The sequence below is a fragment of the Stenella coeruleoalba genome, assembly GCF_951394435.1.
Source record: "Stenella coeruleoalba genome assembly, chromosome: X".
In the NCBI taxonomy this organism is placed as follows: Eukaryota; Metazoa; Chordata; class Mammalia; order Artiodactyla; family Delphinidae; genus Stenella; species Stenella coeruleoalba.
The window spans coordinates 81938222-81964046 of NC_137152.1; the positions used below are offsets into that span (position 1 = coordinate 81938222).

The following is a 25825-nucleotide window of genomic DNA, read 5'->3' on the forward strand; positions in this document are numbered from 1 at the left end:
TTTTCTGTTGCTGCCTTAGCTTTCGTTTTCTCTATTCTGCTAAATTGATTATTGTTTGTCCATCTTCATTTGAGGTTCCAAAATCTTGTTGAGACCTCACATGTGCTATTGTCTGCCTTCTTGTTCTCTTTGAACTTGTGCTTTATGCATTTTTCCATTCCTTTACTTTTTAGTGGGGCTTTATGAGGACCCAGAATTAAACATGTATGTTCAGTATGCCATGTTTAACTGGAAGTCTCTCTCTCTCTTTCTTTTAAGAAAGTGTTAACTTTTTAACAATAAAGATAGGTTTAGTTAACTAGACAATAAGTTCTAAAGGTCTCTCCACTCCTAAGTATTTGCTCTTTCAAAAACATTCCAACTCAAAGCAAACACTCTGGTGCTAATTGATAATGAGTACAGAGATCAGAAGATATTTCAGCATAGATAGCCTGGGTCATTTTGGTTTTGTTATCATAAATTTAATTTCAGGAAGCTATTATAAAATAGGAATACTGTATTTCTAATCCCCATTTTCTGCCTTCCTTATTTTGTATAGTAGTTGATTCAATAAAATAGTAATATAATAAAACAGTTCGGTTTCTTCCTTGGAATTTTAGTGGTATGCTTCCTCTGGATAGCCAGATATATCAAACACAGGTATCCAGCAGTAAGGACTTCTGTCATAAAATTAATGTTTTTGTAAAGACTTCAGTTATATCAAGCTGTTTGACTTCTGCATACTAATTGTTAGATATCCTAGTGAATTTTCCAAGGATCATGATGCTAAGGTATTAATATTTCCTTTGCTCTGTTTTCTTGGCTTCCCTTTTTGTCCTTCCACCTTCCTGTCTAAATCAAGAATGAGTAAACTTTGAGTCCTGAGTATTATACCAGTGAGAGTAAGCCATGCTAGCAGATATGACTGGTAAGCCTAAGGCACGGGCAGAGAAGAAGAGAGAAAATATAAGGAAGAAGTAAAATATGGAAAAAGGTCACAAAAGAGAAGATGACAAGTTGGCGAGGGTTGCTTTATGATAGTTGATTTAAATGTTTGAGTTTCTATTCCTTGATTTTCTATAGCATCTTCCTATAGCTATATCACATAATAAAATTAGGGTCTGAATATATGTTTAATCTTTTTATTTTATTGTTACTTTTTTTTTCTTACTGGCCACAGAATTGAAAATTGAAACTCTTATTTTATTTCAGGGAATGCAGCCTCATCTCCAGGCTTTGTTGTCACTATATAAATTCTTTGTTCCTACTTTGATTTCTGTATCTTTGCCTATGAGGAAGAAGGTAAGGGATTAAGGAGCAGTAAGTCATATTGAGATAGAAATATGTTGTTTTGAGTAAGTTAATTTATAGATTTGGACTAAAATGTTTACAGCATACTGTTTTAAGATCTAATATTGTGGCGCTGTTTCTGAGTGTTTTTAGGGATTAGCACTTCATTTTGATTCCATTCAATGTATTCCATTCAATGTAATAGATTCCTGATTAGAAAAAAAAACTTAAATGGATTTGCATGGGTGTAAAATATTTCATAATTAATATACTTTCAATTAATGAAGAGTTTTAGGTTTTATGCTGCTCCGACTTATGGATACCTCCTCTCGTGTACTTTACATTCAAATTTATAGATCTATTTTAAGAATTCAGAGAATCTGTGGAAGACAGCTCTACTTGCTGTGAGGCAAAGGAATCAGGGACTTCCTCCAGAACCTCTAAAGTTGATGTTAGCTAATGTCCATCCTATAAAAAGAGTAAGTATCTAAAACCCCAAGTGACTTGCAGTATTCTTTTATTAAATTCAAACAATAACCATTCAGATGTTGGAAGAGATTATAAATATTTAAGTACATTTTAATTACCCAGTATTCTATGCAAACTATATTCAGACTCCATTCATTAAACCACCTTAACAAGTGCTTTTACATTTATAGTTTGTAATCTGCTTAGTCCATTGATAGATTGTTTTATTATCTTTCTTTTTTAGAAATGGAATTCTCACTCAGTTATACCAGTGCTAAATTCCCGTAACTACAGTAAAGAAAGTGGGAAAAAGGGGATGAATCTTTCTGATTATTTCAGTAGCAATGGATCATTTCCACTGGAACAGCTTAAAAGCTTCCCTCAACTCTTACAGAACATCCATTGCTTAGAGGTATGTGACTGGACCATGTGCTTATTTGCATTTTCCATTTGATCTTCATGGCCTTTATTTTTGTTATATATTTCCTATCTGATGATTTCCTTGTTGCTCTGATCTCCTTTTTATATACTTACAGTTGACCGATTGTTCTGTCTTTGCAGCTGCCTTCTCAGATGGGCGCAGTGCTGAACAACTCTCTGCTACTACACTATATTAACTGTGTCAGAGATGAGTCAGTCTTACTGAGGCTCTATCACTGGTTGAGTCAAACATTACAAGAAGGTAAAAATTGATACTTAGAAGTGTTAGATGAATGAAGAAGGAATAAGATGGTTTACAAATGGGTTTCTTTTAAAAGGGTGCCAACTTCTAGACAGGAGGAGCCTTCATATGCTGTAATTATTTTTCTGGTAATCATGTATTCAGAGCCTGAATGCTGCTGCTGTTGTAATTTTAAGGGGTAGTAAGAAAGGAGGTGTATTGTTAAGGAAACACTGCTGGATGGCCACCAAAACTCACTGGGTGGCTCTACTTTGATGACTGTCACAGTCCAAGGCCTCTTCATCTTTGTATGTTCAGAAACTTGCTGTTAAGCCCCCAGAACCATCAGATTAATGCTAACCAAACTCAGAGACTGTTGTGTAAGCCAGAATGTCAACTTTTTATTTCATAATAGAAGTAATTCTGGTGACCAAAATGTTCATGTTTGCCGACTAGAATAGCTCCTCTCTGCTATCAATATATATGGGGGCCACATTAGTCATCAGAAAGTTTCTTAATTGTAGAACTGAAGGAAAAGGCAGTGAGGGAGTTTTTCATCCAGGCCATAGTAAAGCCTGATCATTTCATTCCTCCAAGGAGGTCGATTTCTCTAAACATAGTATTGAGTTCACCAGATTATTTCTTTCCTGGATAAGTAAATCCTGACTCTTCAAGTGTTTAAGGTCAGTTTTAGTTGGTTCCAGGATAACTCTCCTTTTCCTACTCAGTCTTTCTTTACATAGGATATGATACAGTTTGTTAGATTTCCACTAACTAAAGTTCTGCCACCCTTAGATTACCCCCAGCTCACCCTAATTGAAGTTTAGGCATTCTCAAACTTTTAATTCATACACTTATAGTCTTTTGGATTACTGTGTGGCATAAAGCTAATCACATTCATTATATGTAACATTTACTAGTTTATTTTTTCACCGTAAGCTTTCCCCCTATATTACCAAGTTCTTGAGAAACATCACACTATCACTTCCACATATATATTATAGTCTCCAGTGTGAGTTGGCTAGGATGTATGAGACAGATAGCTTGTTTATATTTGTCATTTATTTGTCACTTTAGAGTTGTGGTGGTTATGTTTTGTGTAGTTTTTAGTGTTGTGCAACCGGAGCCTTATGTTTAATATTTTTGTTCCAGAATGTATTTGGTACAAGGTGAATAATTATGAACATGGAAAAGAATTTACCAACTTCCTGGACACTATCCTCAAGGCAGAATGCTTCTTACAAGTAAGATTCTGCTTGTTTCCTACACACTTCACCATTTAAAAAAAATATATATATATATATTTATTTATTGAGCTGCGCTGGGTTTTAGTTGCGGCATGCAGGATCTTTAGTTGTGGCATGCGAACTCTTAGTTGAGGCATGTAGGATCTAGTTCCCTGACGAACTAGATCGAACCCAGGGATCGAACCCAGGGATCGAACCCAGGCCCCCTGCATTGGGAGCGTGAAGTCTTAGCCACTGGACTACCAGGTAAGTCCCACCACTTTTTAATTTATTTAGATATCCATTAAAAACCTTTTCTTTAGTGCTTGACATCTTTTGTAAACAATATTTATTCAATTCAAAATTCATTATAAATAGAGCCAAGTTGCACTGTCGTTTATCTTTGTACTGTTGGATTTGAAGAAAGAATTTGTTAAATTATGCAAATAAGAGAGAAAGGTATAGGGAATTCCCTAGCTGTCCAGTGGTTAGGACTCCAGCGCTCTCACTGCCGAGGGCCTGTGTTCAATCCCTGGTCAGGGAACTAAAATCCCGTGAGCCCCCTACCCCCCCAAAAAAGAGAGAAAGGTCTATAATTTAAGAGAACAAACTGAAGATGTAATTGAATGCATTAAATTAATTGAATTAGCCAGTAAGATAAATCTCATAGGGTCACTACTTGTGTCCTTATAATCAACAAACATTTTTTGATTGTCGAATATGTTCCAGCCAATTAATTATTTGGCCTGGGTAACCCTGAGTTATACTTTTAAGCTGCCACTCAGATATCAGCACCATCAAGAAGCCTTTACTCAGTCTGGGTTAGATGTTTGTTCTACGTGCTTCCTTAGCTCTCTGTGTTTACCTGTATCGTGGTACTTTCAGCATCTGTTTTTCCACACATTATGAGCTGTGGACAGGTGGGAACCATGTCTAAATTTTCTTCACGTATGGGTGTTCAACTTGGTACCTGATACAAAAGAGATTCTCAATAAATGTTTGTTGAATAAATCTTAAGGGTATGGTGTGAAACCATTGAATTAGAAGTTGGGTGTGGATAATGGTGGTGAGGATAAAAGGATGAATTTAGGTTGATTTTTTAGATTTCCTGCTTGGGAGGATGATGATGGGAATATAAGAAAAGCAGGCTAGGAAGGAAAGATATATTTGATTTGAAAGATGCCTGTGGGATATCTAAGAGGTCCAGTAGGCAGTTAGATAATGAGCCTAGAGCTCAGGAGTGAGATTTGGGCTAGAGATGCAGAAATTTTGGACTCCTCATGATATAGGTGGTGGTTTTAGCTATGTTATAGATGAGATTGTCCACAGAATTCATGTCATGAAAAGAAGGTCCAGAATAGAGTCTTGGTGCACGCCACTATTTAAGGCTCAGGACGACAAAGTTAAAAGGGAAAACCCTGGATCTTCACTCTGGTAAAAACAGAGGCAGCCTAGACATTCAGGCCTCTCCAGATGGTGCTGCCCAGAGTTTGGGTTTGGTCTATGGCCCCTAATGAAATTCCAGCCTTATTATACAACATTGTATACACTCTATTGACTATCATGTACTCCAAAATAATACAATTTCATTTATCTTTAAAAATATTCCATAACTTGACTTCTTACCTTCTTTCCAATTGGTAAAGTTTTATGGTGTTTGAAAACTATGTTATCAACTATGTTGATAAAGATGGTAATATTAATCATCTGATCCTTTTTATGAGAAAGTCTGGCACCTAATCCAAGGCTTTTAATTATATTTATGACAAAAAACATTAGTCTAAGGGTAAAACAACTATAGCACAAAGTAAACTGGTTGTTTCAAGAGTAATTACAACTGAAGAGTTCCATGCAAGGTTTTACTATCAACTTGTGTTACAGGAGGGGTTTTATTCCTGTGAAGCATTCCTGTATAAGAGCCTTCCTCTCTGGGATGGCCTCTGTTGTCGATCACAGTTCCTTCAACTTGTGAGCTGGATTCCTTTTAGTAGCTTCTCTGGTATGTATCGTGAAAATTTGGAGTCATTTAATTTAATGTAATATTAATTAAAAGGATTGAATAATTTTTTTTATTACTTTTAGAGGTGAAACCACTTCTTTTTGACCATCTGTCACGGCTCTTCTTTACATCAACTATTTATTTCAAGGTAAAAAAATTGTCTTGCTTAGATTCAATAGGAAATATTAGTCTGTGGCTGGTGGTACACAGTTTTAAACCCACACTATAGCAGTGTTTTGTAACAGGAGTTGCTTGGACCTGGACTTGAGGTCCTGCATCATTCAAATCAAAGTTAATGTGTAGAATCTTCTGTTTTTAAGGTTTTGTTACATGTAATTTTCCTGAACTGTAACAGATGACAAAGTGAATGAACAGGTGGCAAATGAGTATTAATAAAAACAAACTGGGAAATAACTTAAGCATACTTAGTTTGATTGTTGTGGTTGATAATTTTGTAGATACACTTATTCATTTCTCAAATGTGTATTGAGCACCCACTATGTGTTATAATATAGTCATTTTCTGCTAATAAAATTGTTTTAACCTTATATAATAAAATTAAAAGTTGTTACTATTTTGCGGTGTGCTCCAAAAAAAACCCACTGTGGCTTCCAGGACTAAGTTTGAGAGCCACTTTTTTATAGAATGGTTATTCCTTTTCTAAAAGAGTGACAATATAATTAATGTTTCTTTTTTTCACCTTAAATCACTTACTGTTTGCCACATTTACAGGAAAAATATATTGTCCTGGTTAGTGTTTGTCATAATCAACTGGTACTTTATAATTACCTATCACATTAACTTGGATTCAAGTTTTATTTATATTATTTGTAACTTTGTACCTTACCATGTCATGTCATTCACATGACAATACCCACTGCTTCTCCCAGATAACACATTTTCAGAGACTTCATTTTGCAACTTTCTGTGATTCTCTTCCGATCTTCTAATTCAGTTATTCTTTATTTCTTCTCTTATTCTACCAATCTAGAGCGCTATTTATCTGTAAATATTAGGTTAAACCATATGAATAGGTTTAACCTAATAAGTCAAAGATGTTTGACAATTGGCAGTTTCATATGTTCCAGCCTAATAAGTATATATACATTTATACACACATGCATATATTTATATTTGAGAGTGGGGGGTGGGGAGAGGAAGGGAAACAGACAGAAGGCCAAAGACAGAAATCAGGGGAATGCTCACTGTTTAATTCTCACTGAAAAGGAGGTGTCTATGAAGGAACCTTTTCAAGAGGTATGAAAAGAACCAGGAGAACAGTAGTGCCAAAGAAACAGAGAGAATACAGGCTATCAAGAAGGAGTGAAGGGATAATGTTGCTACATATCCCAAGAGGGTCCAGAAAGATGTGGACCAAAAAAAAGTTTCTTTTGGAATTGATAATACAGAGGTCTTGGCTACCTTTGTGAGCAGGTTCAGTGGAGTGTGGGGGTAAAAACCAAATTGTGGAGGTTGAGGAGTTGATGAGAAATGAAGACAAGACAATGAGTATTGACTGTGTTTCCAAAAGTTTGGCTAAAAAGAAGAGGTAGAGAGAGAGAGAGAGAGAGCTGTAGTGGGACTTTGAATCAAGGGAAGGTTGTAATTTTCTTTGTCCCCAGAGTGAGAAAAACCTGCACATGTTTATAGATAGGATGCAAGGAGCCAGATGAGAAGAGAGAGAGGTTGAAAATGGGGGAAAGATGAGGGATAATTGACAGTGGCAGGGTTTCAGAAAAAGCATGAAGGTATTGGTTTAAGACTAGGTAGAGGACTTTGATTGAATGGTTGGTAAGAGGTTGGGAGGTACTACTTATTCTCTAAGATTGGGGATGAGGATGTAGAGATAGGTGGACATATAGATACATTTGTACAGTTTGAAAAAAGAGCAAGAAATTGAAATACTTGTGCCTAAAAATGTTAAATTTCTCAAAATAGGAAGTGCATTGTAGAGGACAGAATTGAGTAGGGGGCTTCAAGATGGTGTTATGTGCTTAGCCATTAAAAAGAATGGGAGCGAGAGACAGCTAATTGAAGAGAAATATAGTAAAAAGGATTATTGAGCTTCATTAAGGGCCCAGATGAAGTTGGAGACCATAACTTAGGAGTGTAGAGCTGTGCTTCTCAACCATTTTTGTTTTAAGCCCATGCCCCCTTCTCATAAACGTAAGAATCTCATGCCTTCCTTTAATGTGGAGGCTGGATGGGGTAGAGTAGGTGAGTGGAGATTTTCTGAATATGTCATAGTAATATCGAATATCTTTTCAAGTGTTAAATTGATACCAAAATAGAGGATTGTTTTAGGTGATTCCAAGGTTGCTTTCAACTTGAACATATTTATAACCTGAATGTGAGGTGTCACTTTCTAAAAAAATATATGTTTCTTAATTAATTTATGTATTTATCTATTTTTGGCTGTGTTGGGGTCTTCGTTGCTGCACATGGGCTTTCTCTAGTTGCGGCGAGCTGGGGCTACTCTTCATTGTGGTGCGCGGGCTTCTCATTGCAGTGGCTTCTCTTGTTGAGCATGGGCTCTAGGCGTGCAGGCTTCAGTAGTTGCAGCACGTGGGCTCAGTAGTTGTGGTTCGCGGGCTCTAGAGCGCAGGCTCCATAGTTGTGGCGCACGGGCTTAGTTGCCCTGCAGCATGTGGGATCTTCCTGGACCAGGGATCGAACCCGTGTCCCCTGCATTGGCAGGTGGATTCTTAAGCACTGCGCCACCAGGGAAGTCCCTAAAAAAATATTAATTGAACTGTGCTATGAGGTAGCAGTAAGCATTTTATCACTGGAGATACTCAAATATAAATAGTATCTAGACCATCATTTATTAAGGATATTTAAGAAAGGTTTCCTGTGTTAGGTTTTGGGATGGTATGGATTGCTTTCAAATTTATAGATATTATGATTTATCCTTATAAGTGTTCCAGGCACACTTATTTCAAGACTATATTTTTTGTATGTGAATGAGTCCCTGGGAAATCAAGGCAAGGCCTGACAAAGGAAAAACTATAGGATTGTTTGTTTTCCACAATCACAGAAGATAAATTTTATGACCAACAAAAAGAGTAAATTGCAGTTGTAGACACAAGGCGAAAAGGGTGGGAAACTCCTATCTGTAGCAGCTTCAAAGGATCTCTGAGGGGAAATAATAAGGGGTGGGTGATGTAATATATGTTATGAATGAATATAATTTAAAGAAACAAGAGTCTGTTCCTCACTGATAAGATGGGGGCAGGCTTGTAGAGAAAATGGTAAAATAAACTTGTACTTGCATTAATCTGTCTCTTGGTGACCGATTAGGTTGGAGAAGCAGCTATTGGGTTCTGAATTGGATGTGGTTATCTCCACAGTCCCTTCCACCTCTAGGCCTCTGGTTTAGTCTGTTAGTTCTCAGCACTATGGTATGTCTGATGATTTTTTTTGTTTTGTGTCCACAGTGTAGTGTTCTTCAGTGTCTGAAAGAGCTACTGCAGAATTGGCTGTTGTGGCTTTCTATGGACATCCACGTGAAATCTGTGAACAGTCCTCTGTGAGTTATCTTACAACCCTCCTTAAGAGTTGATCTCTACAAAACTGTTTGCATATGGAGTTTAATAGTGTGGCATAAAACCTAATTGCTTCATGTAAATGCTTAATTGTACTTTTCTAAAAAAAATGTTTTTTGTTACTTTTCACTCTTCCCTACAATCCTGTGAGGAAAGTTAATTCTTCAAGTTTTATTCTATAAGTCAGAAAGCAACCCCCAAGCCTCTGAGTCACTTGCAAGAGTTAATATAGCAAAACAATGGCCAGCTGATGTTAGAACTTGCAACTTTGACTTCCATTCAGTTTAGCTCATTTTATAAAATGTATTCTTGCTTATATGTGAAGTCAATTTTGATGATGGCTAGGAAGATCTGTAATTTTGCTGTACAGATTTTTTTTTATGTTCCTCTGATGTATTTTGCTTATATATGTTAATTTATTTTCACTTCGTAATTAAAAAAGAGCCCTGAATTTCCATTATGTTCATTACTGTTAAATGTGAAACCTCAAAGTGAAAGTAAAAGCCTGACTGAATTTCAAGGAACTGCCTGATCAGGTTTTTTTTGACTCTTTCTACCTAGAGTCTTTTGCTTCTCCTGTATTCTTTTTTAACATTAATTTTTTTTATATTATAGAAAATTACAAACATATTCAAAAGTAGAGAAAATAGTACAATTGTTACCCTTATGTACGCATCACCCGGCTTCAACAGTTATCAACTCATGGTTAACTTTTTTTCATCTATAACACCCCTCACTTTCCTCCTCCTTTGTACTAGATATTTTTTAAGCAAAACCCAGACATCATTTCAGCTGTTGAAAAATGATACCAGTATAACACCTAAAAATTAATAGTTCTTAATATGTTCAAATATCTAATGGATGTTCAGATTCCCTGTATTATCAGTCACATTCTTACTTTATAAGATAAGGATCCCTTAGCTCCAACTGCAAGTAGCTGGTGGTTGGCTTAGTTAGATTAGCCCAGATCTATTTTTCTATATGTTCTTTTCCTTATAGTTATCTCCTACTTTGTTAGGAGAATAGAAGCTTCTTGGGAGTTGCCTGGAAACTTTTTAATTCTTCATATTCATTATTGCAGTGCTTCCATATATCGTGTATGTCTGATCACTTTTAGAAGGAAATGGAGCATTAGTGCGTAGTGAAAGTATCTTGTAAAGCAGTGCTTCTCAAAGTGTGGTCCCTGAACCAGCAGCATCAGCATCACCGGGGGTCCTGTAGAGATACAAATTCTCAGGTACTACCCTAGACCTACTGAAGTACACTCTGGAGGTAGAGCCCAGTAATCTGTGTTTTAACAAATGCTTCCAAAATTTTGGTGCAAGCTAAAGTTTGTGAACCACTATCATAAAGAAATTCCGTTTGAATAGTTAACCTCTTCAAACACCTCAATTCTATTAAGAATAGTATGTTTGCATTTATAATCTTTGGCCAATTTGCAATGTAAGTCTTAGGCACCCTAATACAGGTGCTTTATAATTTATATATTTTCTTTATAAAAATCCTAGGATCCTTTTTAATTAGTGTCATAAATTTTGAGAGGGCATTTACAAAGGGGCTCTGCTTTCTAAAATTCTTAAAACAAATAAATGGACATAATTGTAGGTAACTTTGCTTGTCATAATACTACTTGGCATTATATAATATAGCTGTTAGGTTCTCAATAATTTTTCTATCTTGGAGATATGAGTGTAATGCTATGTCTCCATCGTATGACAATATGCCATATGACTGGCAAAGAGGGAGTAAATTGTAGTTGTAGATCACAAGGAGAGAAGGGTGGGAAACCATTCTCAGCAGTGGCTCTCCAGGGGGCATTTTTGGTTGGCACAGTGACTGGGAAGAGGGTGCTAGCATCTTTTAGTAGGTAGGAGCCAGAGGTGCTAAACGTTCTGTAGTGGGTGGGGAGTAGGAGGCAGTCCTGAATGGTGAATTGTGTCATCCAAAATGCCAGTAGTGTCCTGTGGAGAAACACTTTCAAAGATGCTACCTGAGCAATCATCATTGTACAAATTATTTCAGACATATTTGTCAGATGCTGCCAGAAATCATAAAGTACAGTTTTGCAAGTGATGGGCTGACTGTATGTATGCCCACCTATTTGAACCGTCTCTTAATCTTTCCCTGCTTGCTCTGGCACAGAATCATCATGGTGGTGGGTAATGGTAGAGTTATCATCATCTCAGGCTTTAAGACTATATATATGCTATTCCTTTTTCCTTGTGCATAACTGTTGTTGGCTACCTAGATCTGAGGTTAAAGCTATGAAATCACATTTCCCAGTCTTTTCCTAATCCACTCAACAGTGGATTGAAGGAGAGGGGTGGGGAGATGGATGGATTGAACCAGTTATACCCATGTGTAATTTAAAGAGACATGGTTCACTGATTTGGGAAGAATATAAAATATCTAGATCTGGTTTTTACTAGAATAAAAGATGCCAAAAATTTTACTCATTCCGTTTTAGAATTGAATTCCAGTTAAATTAAAGTGAAAATATTTTTAACAGCATTTTAGTTCAGGAATTTAGGCAAAACTCGGTTTGGATTTGTGTACTTAGAAACTAATTTGCTGACTGCTATGGTCCCTGCACATTGGTGATATTATCTAAAGTCTGGAGCTTAATCCTTTCTTTCTCTGGTATTTACTAGTAGAATGGTTGCTCAGGGATGTTCTATGAATTGATCTTAATGGTTCCCTAGAGGGCTGTATAGTTTTATGATTAATCACTGCAGTTAAAAAAAATGTGAATTATACATTGGAGCACTGATCGTTTTCTGAAATTCCCACCGACTTTCTGCTGTATATTTAATCCAGCTTTAGCTTGGAAAATGTGAGGAATTTTGCTAATATGGATCTTGGTTTCTTATTGCAGAGAGACAACTTTAGGTGGATCCATGAATTCTGTGTCTAAACTGATTCACTATGTAGGGTGGCTGTCCACTACTGCAATGCGCTTGGAAAACAACAGTACCTTCTTGCTGCACTTTATTTTGGATTTCTATGAGAAGGTAGTACACATCCCATTTTCACTACTTTGATTTTTGTGATGGCTGTCTGCTTTACTAGTCTATTGTTTAAATTTTATGCACAACTATTAAGTTGGGCTATGACCTTATTAGCATACTTGAGATAAGCTATGTATTTTGAAGTTAATGATTGTATTCTGGCCTGAATAGTTAACATGCATAAAACAAAGGGGAAAAAGCAAAAGCTTTTTTTGAAGTCCAGGTACCACTTTAATAGACGTTCCCCTGAATAATGCTGGCCCTAGACAGAAGTCTGTCTTTAGTATCACTTTTTTCTCATCCATTGTACATTTCCAACCCCTGGTAAAAAAACAAAAATACCTTTTATTTCTTTAGCTCTCCACCCCCCACCTTTCAACTGCCTTATTTCTCCCAGTACCTATGATTCTGGTCCTCTTCTATTGTTTTATAGTATTCAACCTAGACAGAACTATTATACAGGAAGTACCCACTAATCTCAGTTTTCCTGGCTTCTTCCCTTCATTGATACTTAGTTGTCTTGTGTTATATTTGCTTGGAAGCATGCTCCTTTGTTTTCCAGGTTGACAGCTAACTAATATGATAATTCAGTATTTATAGGACTTAAGAAGAAAGAAATGCTCCCTTCCCCTTTCTCCCTAACTCTAAGATCTCTCCCCAGAAAAAAATAAAAGAGTTTAATAACTACCTTGCAGAAATAATCCTCTCTTGTAAGGTTGCTGTTTGGTGAGGTACATTTTTAAGCAGGTTGTGGCTACGTATTCTATTTATGAATCAGGCAGGCCCAAACCTGATGTTATATTATTGCTTATTCTCTAGTGGTGATTCTTTGAGTGAAGTTGGTTGAGGAGTTCTGAGGAATAATTTATATACTGGTGTTGTCATTCTTCCCAAAAGGTGTGTGACATATATATAAATTATAACCTTCCATTGGTGGTGTTGTTTCCTCCTGGGGTCTTCTATCCTGCACTCCTCAGCCTGGATTCCAGTATCCTGAACCAGCTCTGTTACATTATGGACAGGTACAAAGCCTTTTTACCATTTTATGAATTAATACATCATAATTCCATCTTCATTTTCCAGCTATACAATAATTTATGAATATACTACAATAAGTTTATTGTACATAATACAGTGAAATATAAAATACAATAATATTGTTATTCATTTTCTGCCAGGACCTTTGGAAAAAGGAAACATGGCTTTCTTTAGGGAATGACCTTCCAACATGGGACTATTTTAACTATGTTTTTAAAATGTCACTGTGAGGGGATATGGATTAAAAGGATTCACAGTTAAGGATCTTTTGTGCAGTGGTACCGTTGCACTCGGCATTGTTAATTCTCACTGCTGTGTCTCAAAGAATAATTAGTCATTTACTGACAACTGGTTTAAGTCTACATAGCTTCTCTGGTAAAAAGAACATTTTCTGGGAGATAAGGGGAGCTATTACCAATTATATGAAACTGTAAGTATTATTTCTGATCTCTTCTAATTTTTTCACTTATGGACTGAAATTGCTCTTTTTAGCCCATAAGTGTAGACCCTTTTGGCATAACTTATAAGACTATGCCAAGGTTAAAATGTTGAAAAGCTACTTAGAATAGTTCTCAGGCAAGAAAAGATTACATCTCTAAGTTTTCCCTTTATCCTTTCTACTGCACCTTTTTTTCCACATTAGGAAAATACGTTTTGTAATATGTTTTGTATCAGTGACTGCTTTTGAGCCTCTATTAATTTTTAACAGTGAAACATTAAAAGCATTTCCTTTTTTACTGAAGTATAATTTAGAGTCATATCTTAAATGCATATCTTAAATTTACAAGTACTTATCCTAAATGTACAACTCAATATTTGAGCCTCTATTAATTTTTATTCTTTGAGGAAAATGTACCACAAAAGGAAAAAAAACTTAAATAGACAGCTGGATATTTGTGTATGTGCATATATTTACATTTAAAATGTAAACTTTTGTTTATGTTTACATATCAAAGGCATTTAATGGTAAAAGTTCTCTTTGCTCTGTCTTTAGGTATCGTAAAAATTTGACTGCTGCAAAGAAAAATGAGTTGGTACAAAAGGTATGGATGATGAATCTCTGTTTTAAATCACCATTGTTTAAAAATTGAGTGTAGAGATATATGATCTGTTGGGAATAAGAAGGAAAGGGAGAATAGGTGATGATGACAATTTTTTTTCTTTCCCAATAGACAAAATCAGAGTTCAGCTTCAGCAGCAAGACCTATCAAGAATTTAATCACTATTTGACAGCCACGGTTGGTTGCCTGTGGACATCCAAACCCTTCCAGAAAGGATTATATATTGACCCCAAAGTCTTAGAAAAAGCTTCAGTAGCAGAGTACAAAAACAGTTTAAATTTAGTCCATCATCCTGCTCTTTTGGGTTATGCTGTTTTCTTTCTGCTACAGGTAAGAGTATTTAAATGATTTTTAGATTTTCTATAGGAATACTATGATGGCAGAAATAGGAAACACCATAAATTTAGCGTGTCTGAATTGCAAGACGTGTTCAGTCATACTTTTTGAGTATCAGCTAACTTTTGGGCATTGTGCTAGGCTCTGGGGATTCAAAGTTAAGTAATTAGTTTCTACCCACAAAGAGCTTGGGCTTGTGGCAGAGACAAATTTGTGAACATTACTGCAATACAGTTAGGTGAAGTGAGAAGAGATACAATTGTGAGAATTAGTGAATATTAGTTCAGTTCTACCTGCGTAGAGGTGGTGCCAGGTAAGAAAAGGGTACAGAGAAGTTGAAGCTTTAGTAAAATCCTTCTAGGCAAGATGGAAAATGTAGGCTAGATGATGTTATAATTAGAGTTGGAGTCTTAGCCAAAGACTGCTGATTTAATGGGTTGATATCAGTATGTAAGCAAGGAGGTCTTCTCAGGACTTTACACCAGCCTTGTCATTTTCAACATTATCAGTGACTCAAGAGAACTCAAATGGTGTGCATATCATATGTGTGGATGACACAACAGGATGGGATTACAAATACACTGTTAGAATCTGGATTCAGAATTCCCTGAACAGACTGGAACATTGAGAAATCTAACAAAATGAAAAAGTGTATAGAACGGGGGAGATATTCATTGAGTAAATGTTTAATATATTCATGTAAGAACCAGGCACTGTGGTGAACAAGACACATCTGAGTACTGCCCTTGTAGAGCTTGGAATCTAGTCAGGGAGGCAGTCATTAAACAGACATCTTACAATAAAGAATGATGAGTAATATAGGGCAAGTACAGAGAATGATGAAAAAATATACAGGGGGGCTTCTGTAGAGCCAGTTCAGGCTTTACAGAAGTGATGCTAATTGGAGTTTTAAAGGATGAGTATGAGCTTGTCAAGACAGGAGCAGTATTTGAGGAAAAGTGTAAAGCTAGAACAGGGGACAGCAAACTTTTTCTGTGTGCGGCCAGACTGTAAATATTTCAGGCTTTGCAGGCCACATGGTCTCTGTTAAGATTACTCAACCTTGCTGTTGTAGCGTGAAAGTGGCTATAGACAATGAGTAAATAAACGGGCATAGTTGTGTTCCATAACAGTTTATTTACAAAAACAGGCATTGGACTGGATGTGGTTTGTGGACCCCTATGTTAGAGCATGCTATGTTTGAGGAATTTAAGCAGAATTATAGGGCTTGAGCAGGGATTCTACCCTGACTCAGCAGCAGAAGTACCCGGGCTGCTTTTCCAAAGTATACATCCTTGATTGCTTCCAGCCTGACATTTTGATTTACTAACTGGGGTGATATCCAGGATCTGCTTTTTTTTTTTAAACATGTTTATTGGAGTATAACTGCTATACAATGGCATGTTAGTTTCTGCTGTGTAACAAAGTGAATCAGCTATACACATACATACATCCCCATATCTCCTCCCTCTTGCGTCTCCCTCCCACCCTCCCTATCCCACCCCTCCAGGCGGTCACAAAGTACTGAGCTGATCTCCCTGTGCTATGCAGCTGCTTCCCACTAGCTATCTATTTTACATTTGGTAGTGTATATATGTCCATGCCACTCTCTCACTTTGTCCCAGCTTACCCTTCCCCTTCCCCATGTCCTCAAGTCCATTCTCTATGTCTGCGTATTTTTTTTCTTTTTTTTGAATTTTTGAATTTTATTTATTTTTTTATACAGCAGGTCATTATTAGTCATCAATTTTATACACATCAGTGTATACATGTCAATCAATGTCTGTCTTTATTCCTGTCCTGCCCCTAGGTTCTTCAGAACTATTTTTTTTTTTAGATTCCATATATATGTGTTAGCATACGGTATTTGTTTTTCTCTTTCTGACTTACTTCACTCTGTATGACAGCCTTTAGGTCCATCCACCTCACTACAAATAACTCAATTTTGTTTCTTTTTATGGCCGAGTAATATTCCATTGTATATATGTGCCACATCTTCTTTATCCATTCATTGGTCGATGGACACTTAGGTTGCTTCCATGTCTTGGCTATTGTAAATAGTGCTGCAATGAACATTGTGGTACATGTCTCTTTTTGAATTATGGTTTTCTCAGGGTATATGCCCAGTAGGGGGATTGCTGGGTCATATGGTAGTTCTGTTTTTAGAACTATCTATTTTAAGGAACCTCCATAGTGGCTGTATCAATTTACGTTCCCACCAACAGCCCTTTGCCCCTTTTTAAATTAGGTTATTTGTCTTAATGGCTTATAAGACTCATGTCTATATTGTAGATTCAAGTTGCTTATCAGATATATGATTTGCAAAGTTTTCCCCTATTCTTTGGGGTGTCTTTTCATTTTTTGGTTGGTATCTTTTGAAGCACAAAAGTTTAAGTTTTGATGAACTCTATTTATTACTTTTTTCTTTTATCGCTTGTGCTTTTTTTTAATGCCTCCTCATTTCCTTCTCCCCCCAGCCCCTGGCAATGACCAGTATACTCTCTGCTTCTATGAGTTTGATTATTTCAGATTCATCATATAAGTGGTATCTTATAGTATTTGCCCTTCTGTGTTTGGCTTATTTCACCTAGCATAATTTCCTGCAGATTTGGTCTCTCAGTAGATTGTGGAAGATAAGGGATATTGGTTTCTCCTCATGATGTCTGTCTGGTTTTGGTTTCAGGTTAATTCTGGCCTCAAAAAATAAGTTAGGAAGTATTCTCTCTCCTGTTCTTTGGAAGAGTTTGTGAAGGATTGGCATTAATTCTTCTTTAAATATTTGGTAGATTTTACCCATGAAGCCATCTGGTCATGGGCTTTTATGTAATTTCTTGATAACTTTTTTAAAATAAAAATGTCTTTTCCATTATGGTTTATTACAAGATATTGAATATAGTTTCCTGTGCTATACAGTAGGACCTTGTTGTTTTGATAATACTTTTTATTTCTTTTTTGGTTGTTGTTTAATTCTTTTTTTTAAAATTTATTTATTTTTAACATCTTTATTGGAGTATAATTGCTTCACAATGGTGTGTTAGTTTCTGCTTTATAACAAAGTGAATCAGCCATACATATACATACGTTCCCATATCTCCTCCCTCCTGTGTCTCCCTCCCTCCCACCTTCCCTATCCCACCCCCCCCAGGAGGTCACAAAGCACCGAGCTGATCTCCCTGCGCCACATGGCTGCCTCCCACCAGCTATCCACCTCACGCCCAGTAGTGTATATATGTCCATGCCACTCTCCCACCCTGTCACAGCTTACCCCTCCCCGCCATCCTGAAGTCCATTCTCTAGTAGGTCTGTGTCTTTATTCCCGTCTTACCCCTAGGTTCTTAATGACCTTTTTTTTTTCTTAGATTCCATATATATGTGTTAGCGTACGGTGTTTGTTTCTCTCTTTCTGACTTACTTCACTCTGTATGACAGATCTAGGTCCATCCACCTCACTACAAATAACTCAATTTCGTTTCTTTTTATGGCTGAGTAATATTCCATTGTATACATGTGCCACATCTTCTTTATCCATTCATGCGATGATGGACACTTAGGTTGCTTCCATCTCCTGGCTATTGTAAACAGAGCTGCAATGAACATTTTGGTACATGACTCTTTTTGAATTATGGTTTTCTCAGGGTATATGCCCAGTAGTGGGCTTGCTGGGTCGTATGGTAGTTCTATTTGTAGTTTTTTAAGGAACCTCCATACTGTTCTCCATAGTGGCTGTATCAATTTACATTCCCACCAGCAGTGCAAGAGTGTTCCCTTTTCTCCACACCCTCTCCAGCATTTATTGTTTCTAGATTTTTTGATGATGGCCATTCTGACCAGTGTGAGATGATTGTAGCCTTGATTGGCATTTCTCTAATGATTAATGATGTTGAGCATTCTTTCATGTGTTTGTTGGCTATCTGTATATCTTCTTTGGAGAAATGTCTATTTAGGTCTTCTGCACATTTTTGGATTGGGTTGTTTGTTTTTTTAATATTGAGCTGCATGAGCTATTTATATATTTTGGAGATTAATCCTTTGTCAGTTGCTTCATTTGCAAATATTTTCTCCCATTCTGAGGGTTGTCTTTCTGTCTTGTTTATGGTTTCCTTTGCTGTGCAAAAGCTTTGAAGTTTCATTAGGTCCCATTTGTTTATTTTTGTTTTTATTTCCATTACTCTAGGAGGTGGATCAAAAAAGATCTTACTGTGATTTATGTCAAAGAGTGTTCTTCCTATGTTTTCCTCTAAGAGTTTTATGTGTCTGGTCTTATATTTAGGTCTTTAATCCATTTTGAGTTTATTTTTGTGTATGGTGTTGGGGAGTGTTCTAATTTCATTCTTTTACATGTAGCTGTCCAGTTTTCCCAGCACCACTTATTGAAGAGACTGTCTTTTCTCCATTGTATATCCTTGCCTCTTTTGTCATAGATTAGTTGACCATAGGTGCATGGGTTTAACTCTGGGCTTTCTATCTTGTTCCATTGATCTATGTTTTTGTTTTTGTGCCAGTACCATATTGTCTTGTTTACTGTAGCTTTATAGTATAGTCTGAAGTCAGGGAGTCTGATTCCTCTAGATCCCTTTTTTTCCCTCAAGACTGCTTTGGCTATTCAGGGTCTTTTGTGAAATATTTTTAAGCAGGGTTGTAGTATGGTCTGAGTTGACATTTAGTGGAGATCACTTTGGCTTTTTGGTGGAGGATAGAGTTATAAGAGGAGGCCTGAGTGGAAGCAGAGGCACCAATTAGGAGGCTCTTGGTGTAGACAAAATAGATTGATAGTGATTTGTATGCAAGTGGTGGTAGTGAAGATGCATAGAAGTGGACTGATTGGAGATATACTGCAGAGATAGAGTAGACAGGGCCTGATGGCTTGATCAGAAGTGGGAATGAGAAAAAGGAAAGGACTTTTGAGTTTTTTGAATCGAGCAAGTGGGTTGATGGTGGTTCCATTTATTAATAAGAGGAATACTGATAGAAGAACAGGATAGGTTATTTTGTTTTTTGCAGAGGACAAGTTGAGAATGAAGTTTCGTTTTGACGTACTTAAGTTTGAGATGCCTGTTAGATATCCAAGAAGAAGTGTAAGTAGGCAGTTTGAAATAGGGGCTTAGAACTCAAGAGAGTGGTTGGAATGAGAGGAATCAATATGGAATTCATCAGCATGGACTATACTTCATCAGTTCCAAAAACACACATTTTTTTTCACTTTTTATAACTTCTCAGAGATCAAGATGCATCTTGTGATTGATGTCAGCCAGGCAGCAATCATGATATAGTTGTCATTTGCTGTTTTTGAGTGTGTGCAGGCAGATTGCCAGAATCAGACCTTGCAGATTGGATGTCAGCAGCATGGGGGAAAGATAGGAGACGATGCTGGAGCACTGTTTTAAGCTCTCAAAACCAAATGACTTGGAGGAAGAAGGGAGGGAAGTGGTGAACCATACATGTTATGGACTTTCCTTGAAGCAAGGGCCAAAAGTAGGTTAGATTTATGCAGTTGGGACCCAAGCACCATAGCCTTTATTAGTCCCTTTAAGAAATGCTACATAATCGATACTCTGGCACAGAGGATGATATTGTGTGAAAAAACATAGATATCCACAACCCTTGAGTAGAAAAGTAATTCAGAAGAGTTGGACTCTGAATGTGAAGTTTTAGAAATACTTTCATCACTTAATTTTGTTTATATTTACCATTTCATGTTTGTAAAAATGATATATGATCAAAATCTGCCTACATCTAAAACTCTTTCAATCATTATAAAATAAAAACTTCTAAGTGTTAAAAATGCATTGTGTTATGTGTAGTTTAACAGGCAGAGTTTTTTCTTAGTGATACATAAAAATTTGTTAGAATTGATGGCTCTTCAATGAAGTACAGTAGGTGATAGTTAAAGCCGGGGAATAACTAGCTAGCTCACATAGCTCTGAGATATTATAAAGAATTACAAATTCATAGAATCTACTGGGTACCCAGACTACCTCACCAGACTTCATCCTCATCCTTCAAAACTCAATTCAGGTACTCATATTCCTCAGAAAAAGCCCACCTTCCATCTCCACCCCAGTGGCTGAGTACAGAATTTTAAAAAATGAAGCCAAATATTAGCAAAATGGTGCTCACTTTATCCACTGTGATTTTTTTTTTCTGTTTGTGCTTCTAGGGAGAAATATGGAAGGTTATAGTGGGTGCTTATTCAAAAGGAATCCAAGAGTGTTGGTAGGAATAGAACATAGCAAATGAATCAGATAGTGAAGAGCCATCTTAATTTTCTGGTAATTTTTGCTAACCAAATATTTTCATCCCCATTTCTCTCCGTTTTCTTTTTTGTTTTTGTTTTTGTTTTGAAAGGAATGGCCAAAAGAAAGGAAAGTAAATTTGAGCTCTATTCGGGTAAGTAAATTTATTTTCATCATGTTCAGGGATTTCATAAAGCTTCATTTCATTAGAAGAATTTATACCTTTACTTTTTCCCAAATCCCAAGTCTGATGCCTAGACAAGGTCAAAGTGAAGTGTTTGCCTTCTGAATTAATTCCAGTGACTTTTATGTGACTTCGTTGGCACATACCGTCTACATAGATAAAACTATTCATAGTTTGACTCTTGCTGTTGTGTCTGTGCATCATCTTATTTTATAATACACTTGCATATAGTCAAAGTGTCACTGTAATGCGTCTTATTTAACAAAGCCAAGCACAATTGTCTCAATATAGAAACTCTGCTGTGTACATATTTAATATAGGAAGTAATATAATAATGTCTGTGTTGTCTGTTTTAGATGTTAAATTCCTAGAGTGCAGGAATGATGACCCATTTCCATTTCACAGTACTTGTTCATTTGAACAGCTGAATTTTTTTTTATTGGAGTATAATTGCTTTACAATGGTGTGTTAGTTTCTGCTTTATAACAAAGTGAATCAGTTATACATATACATATGTTCCCATATCTCTTCCCTTTTGCGTCTCCCTCCCTCCCACCCTCCCTATCCCACCCCTCCAGGTGGCCACAAAGCATGGAGCTGATCTCCCTGTGCTATGCGGCTGCTTCCCACTAGCTATCTACCTTGCGTTTGGTAGTTTATATATGTCCATGCCTCTCTCTCGCTTTGTCACAGCTTACCCTTCCCCCTCCCCATATCCTCAAGTCCATTCCCTAGTAGGTCTGTGTCTTTATTCCTGTCTTACTCCTAGGTTCTTCATGACATTTTTTTTCTTAAATTCCATATATATGTGTTATCATACAGTATTTGTCTTTCTGAGTTACTTCACTCTGTATGACAGACTCTAGGTCTATCCACCTCATTACAAATAATAGCTCAATTTCGTTTCTTCTTATGGCTGAGTAATATTCCATTGTATATATGTGCCACATCTTCTTTATCCATTCATCCGATGATGGACACTTAGGTTGTTTCCATCTCTGGGCTATTGTAAATAGAGCTGCAATGAACATTTTGGTACATGACTCTTTGAATTATGGTTTTCTCAGGGTAGATGCCCAGTAGTGGGATTGCTGGGTCATATGGTAGTTCTATTTGTAGTTTTTAAGGAACCTCCATACTGTTCTCCATAGTGGCTGTACCAATTCACATTCCCACCAGCAGTGCAAGAGTGTTCCCTTTTCTCCACACCCTCTCTAGCATTTATTGTTTCTAGATTTTTTGATGATGGCCATTCTGACTGGTGTGAGATGATATCTCATTGTAGTTTTGATTTGCATTTCTCTAATGATTAAGGATGTTGAGCATTCTTTCATGTGTTTGTTGGCAGTCTGTATATCTTCTTTGGAGAAATGTCTATTTAGGTCTTCTGCCCATTTTTGGATTGGGTTGTCTGTTTTTTTGTTATTGAGCTGCATGAGCTGCTTTTAAATTTTGTAGATTAATCCTTTGTCAGTTGCTTCATTTGCAAATATTTTCTCCCTTTCTGAGGGTTGTCTTTTGGTCTTGTTTATGGTTTCCTTTGCTGTACAAAAGCTTTGAAGTTTCATTAGGTCCCATTTGTTTATTTTTGTTTTTATTTCCATTTCTCTAGGAGGTGGGTCAAAAAGGATCTTGCTGTGATTTATGTCATAGAGTTGAACAGCTGAATTTTTTTGCCAGTATAATAAAAGGAATATTTAGCCCTTAAAATTCGGGTACTCTCTGGTTTGACTGTTACTTAGTGACTGAGTTTCAGTTACGAACCTGGCCACTCGAGCTAACTCTTGGTATGTGCATCCAGGGTGCTGGGAACTTATCCTAGGCAAAGAAGAGGAGGTAGAGAATAAGCAAACGGAATATTTGATAAGTAATTTTCCCTTTTTTGTGCCTGCAGGGGAAGAAATGGAACTGGTATTTGGACTATTTATTTTCAGAGGGGTTACAAGGCTTGAAACTTTTCATAAGAAGCAGTATTCATCGTTCTTCTGTCCCCTGAGCAGAGAGCATAAACCACCTGATCAACATTAAATGAATGTTGACAGAAACAAACTGAGCATATGGGACTAAATTCCTTCCTTGTTGCTGGAGAGGCCAAGTAGCTCAACTTGAGTTTCCATACTCATTTCACCAACAGACTGCCATCCTCAGGGAGTGCTTAGACTTGCCTTCTATCCATGGCTCAGGAGAGCCTCAATGTGGCTAATTTTATTTTTCAGGATCTAGATTCTTTAGCTCATTAGTGAAAAATGACTTCATCATCAGGCTCTGCCTTCCACCAAATTATACATAAAGAGACATATCTGTTATGTGGTGGGATTTTTCACATTCTTGTGGACTATGAGCTGCATTTTTGATGGAAGAGAGCAGGTAAATAATATATGGTGGCAGTTAAGCTACAGACATATTCATGCAAAATACTCAGCTGCCTCTGTAAAACCTCTGTGGATATTGCCATTTTTCTTATTGTGAACAGCCACACCAACACCAAGTTAAGAGGATACATTTCTAGCTCTAAAAGGTGGCTCTAAGTAGTTGGTAGATTTCTGGGCCTTCACTGGTAGCAGTTTGATGAGAGAAGGAAGGGAAGAGGATTGTGGGATAATCTACATTCCTATTTATACCAGTTTGATTTCACAAAACTGCTCTGTTTTGTGTGTGTGCACATGTATGTGTATGTATATATCCCATTTTTTAGTGTTTAGGTCCAAATTAACTAACTGTAACTATTTTCAGGAATAATTCTGAAGCTTTTAAAAAATTGTATAATAGCTAGAGTATCTTGCTGAAAATTGACTACAAAATTTTGCTTCAGCGCTACTGAATAACTGTCCCTCTTTTAATAAAATTCGTATCATTTGAAAGAAATCAAGCTGAATTTATTTTTATTTTATTATTTATTTATTTATTATTTATTTTTTTTGTGGTACGCGGGCCTCTCACTGTTGTAGCCTCTCCCGTTGCGGAGCACAGGCCCTGGACCCACAGGCTCAGCAGCCATGGCTCATGGGCCCAGCCGCTCCACAGCATGTGGGATCTTCCCGGACCGGGGCACGAACCCGTGTCCCCTGCATCGGCAGGTGGACTCTCAACCACTGTGCCACCAGGGAAGCCCTATTTTTATTTTTAAGTGCACATCGTGGCTCTTTTTTCCTTTTAAAGCAAAACAGAACCCTAAACTATATTATTGGATGGTGTTCAAACTAGAAATACTATTTATTCATTCATTTTTTTCATTCATTTTTGATTTAATACATATTTATTGAGCTTACCATATACCATGTATTCTTCTGTGTGCTGGTTATACAGTATCTGCTTTTGTGGAATTTACTACATTCCATTGGAGAAGACAGATAATACAGATGTAAACAAATGTACAATATCAGGTGAAAAAGCAAGGAATAGGGACAGAAAGAAACAAACTGAGTGTATGGGACTAAATTCTTTCCTCATTGGTAGAGAGGCCAAGTGGTTCCACTTGAGTTTCCATGCTCGTCACCAATACACTGCCATCCTTAGGGAGTGCTTGGATTGTCTTTCTATCCATGGCTAAGGAGAGAGAGCCTCAGTGTGGCTAATTTTATTTTTCAGGATCTAGATTCTTTAGTCCACTAGGGAAAAATGACTTCATCATCAGACTCTGCCTTCCACCAAATTATACATAAAGAGATATACATGTTTGAGGGGGTTGCTACTTTAGATAAGATGGTTAGGGAAGGCCTGTTTGAAGAGGTGGCCAATGCAGAGGACCTAATGAGATAAGTGTATGAACCATGTGAATATTAGGGGGAAGAGCATTCGGGAAGAGGTAAAGGCAAGTAAAAAGGCTTAAAAATGTTAACTTACTTGGCATGTTTGAGGAATAGCAGAGGCCAGTAAGGTTACACCATAGTGATTAAGGGAGAAACATGGTAAGAAAAGAAATAGGGGAGAAAGCCAGAGAGTAGTTCATGAAGATCCTTATAGCCTGTTATGGATACGTAATGTGAAGCCATTAGAAGGACTGAGAGCAGAGGAGTGGCATCATTTTACTTACCTGTATGGAACTGCAGTGTGAAGGTTAGACTGAAGAGGATTAAGGGTGAAAGCAGAGAGACCAGTTAGGTTATTACAGTGTTCCAGGCAAGAGTCTTAGACTAGTGTGGTGGATGATGGAGAGTGGGGGCGGGGGGGGGTAGTTAGATACTGGACGCAAGCTCTAAAGGTAAAGAAGATAGGATCTGCTGATAGCTTGGATATGAGGAGAGAGAAAGGGAGGAGTAAAGGATGACTCCTAGGTTTTTAACAGTAGCTGGGTGAATTCTGGAACAGAGAGATGAGGAACAGATTTGGAGGAATGTGGAATCACGAGTTCTTTTTCAGTCATGTTAGGTTGGAGATGCTAAATAGGCAGTTGGCTATCCAAATCTAGAGTTCAGGGTACAGTTTGGTACTGACAAAATTGATTTGGGAATCTTTACTGAATAGCCATGACATTGGATGAGATCACTTAGTACAGCTTGAAAAGAAAATGGCAAAGGACTGAGCCCTGGAGTATGCCAATGTTAAGAAGTAGAGGAGGAACCAGCAAAAGACTGAGAAGGACCCACCAGTGAGCTTAAAGAAAAATCAGGAGACTGGTATGCTGGAAGCCAAGTACAGAAAGTGTTTCAAAACGGAAGGGTTATTTAATGGTGTGGAATGTAGCCTATATACCTGGATAAAAGAAGCTTTAGCTGCTTTGAAGTAAATCTGATAGCTTCCCCAATGGGTAACTATTTAGAGAATTCTCTCTTTTTTTTTAAGTTTGTACTCCAAATA

General features: G+C 37.1%; 1 protein-coding gene across 1 annotated transcript in view; it reads left to right on the plus strand.

Annotated features, from left to right (window-relative positions):
- Positions 1–23946, plus strand: part of CENPI (centromere protein I) — a 45155-nt gene extending 21209 nt beyond the window's left edge. Inside the window, exons 8-21 of the mRNA XM_079911307.1 lie at positions 1192–1281; positions 1626–1748; positions 1982–2149; positions 2299–2419; positions 3551–3642; positions 5506–5623; positions 5707–5771; positions 9061–9152; positions 12044–12179; positions 13074–13198; positions 14209–14257; positions 14387–14605; positions 20957–20998; positions 22923–23946. Coding sequence (XP_079767433.1) covers positions 1192–1281; positions 1626–1748; positions 1982–2149; positions 2299–2419; positions 3551–3642; positions 5506–5623; positions 5707–5771; positions 9061–9152; positions 12044–12179; positions 13074–13198; positions 14209–14257; positions 14387–14605; positions 20957–20998; positions 22923–23024 — 1542 coding nt within the window. The 3' untranslated portion in view covers positions 23025–23946. The remainder of the gene's footprint in view (positions 1–1191; positions 1282–1625; positions 1749–1981; positions 2150–2298; positions 2420–3550; positions 3643–5505; positions 5624–5706; positions 5772–9060; positions 9153–12043; positions 12180–13073; positions 13199–14208; positions 14258–14386; positions 14606–20956; positions 20999–22922) is intronic.
- The last annotated feature ends 1879 nt before the right edge of the window (positions 23947–25825 follow it).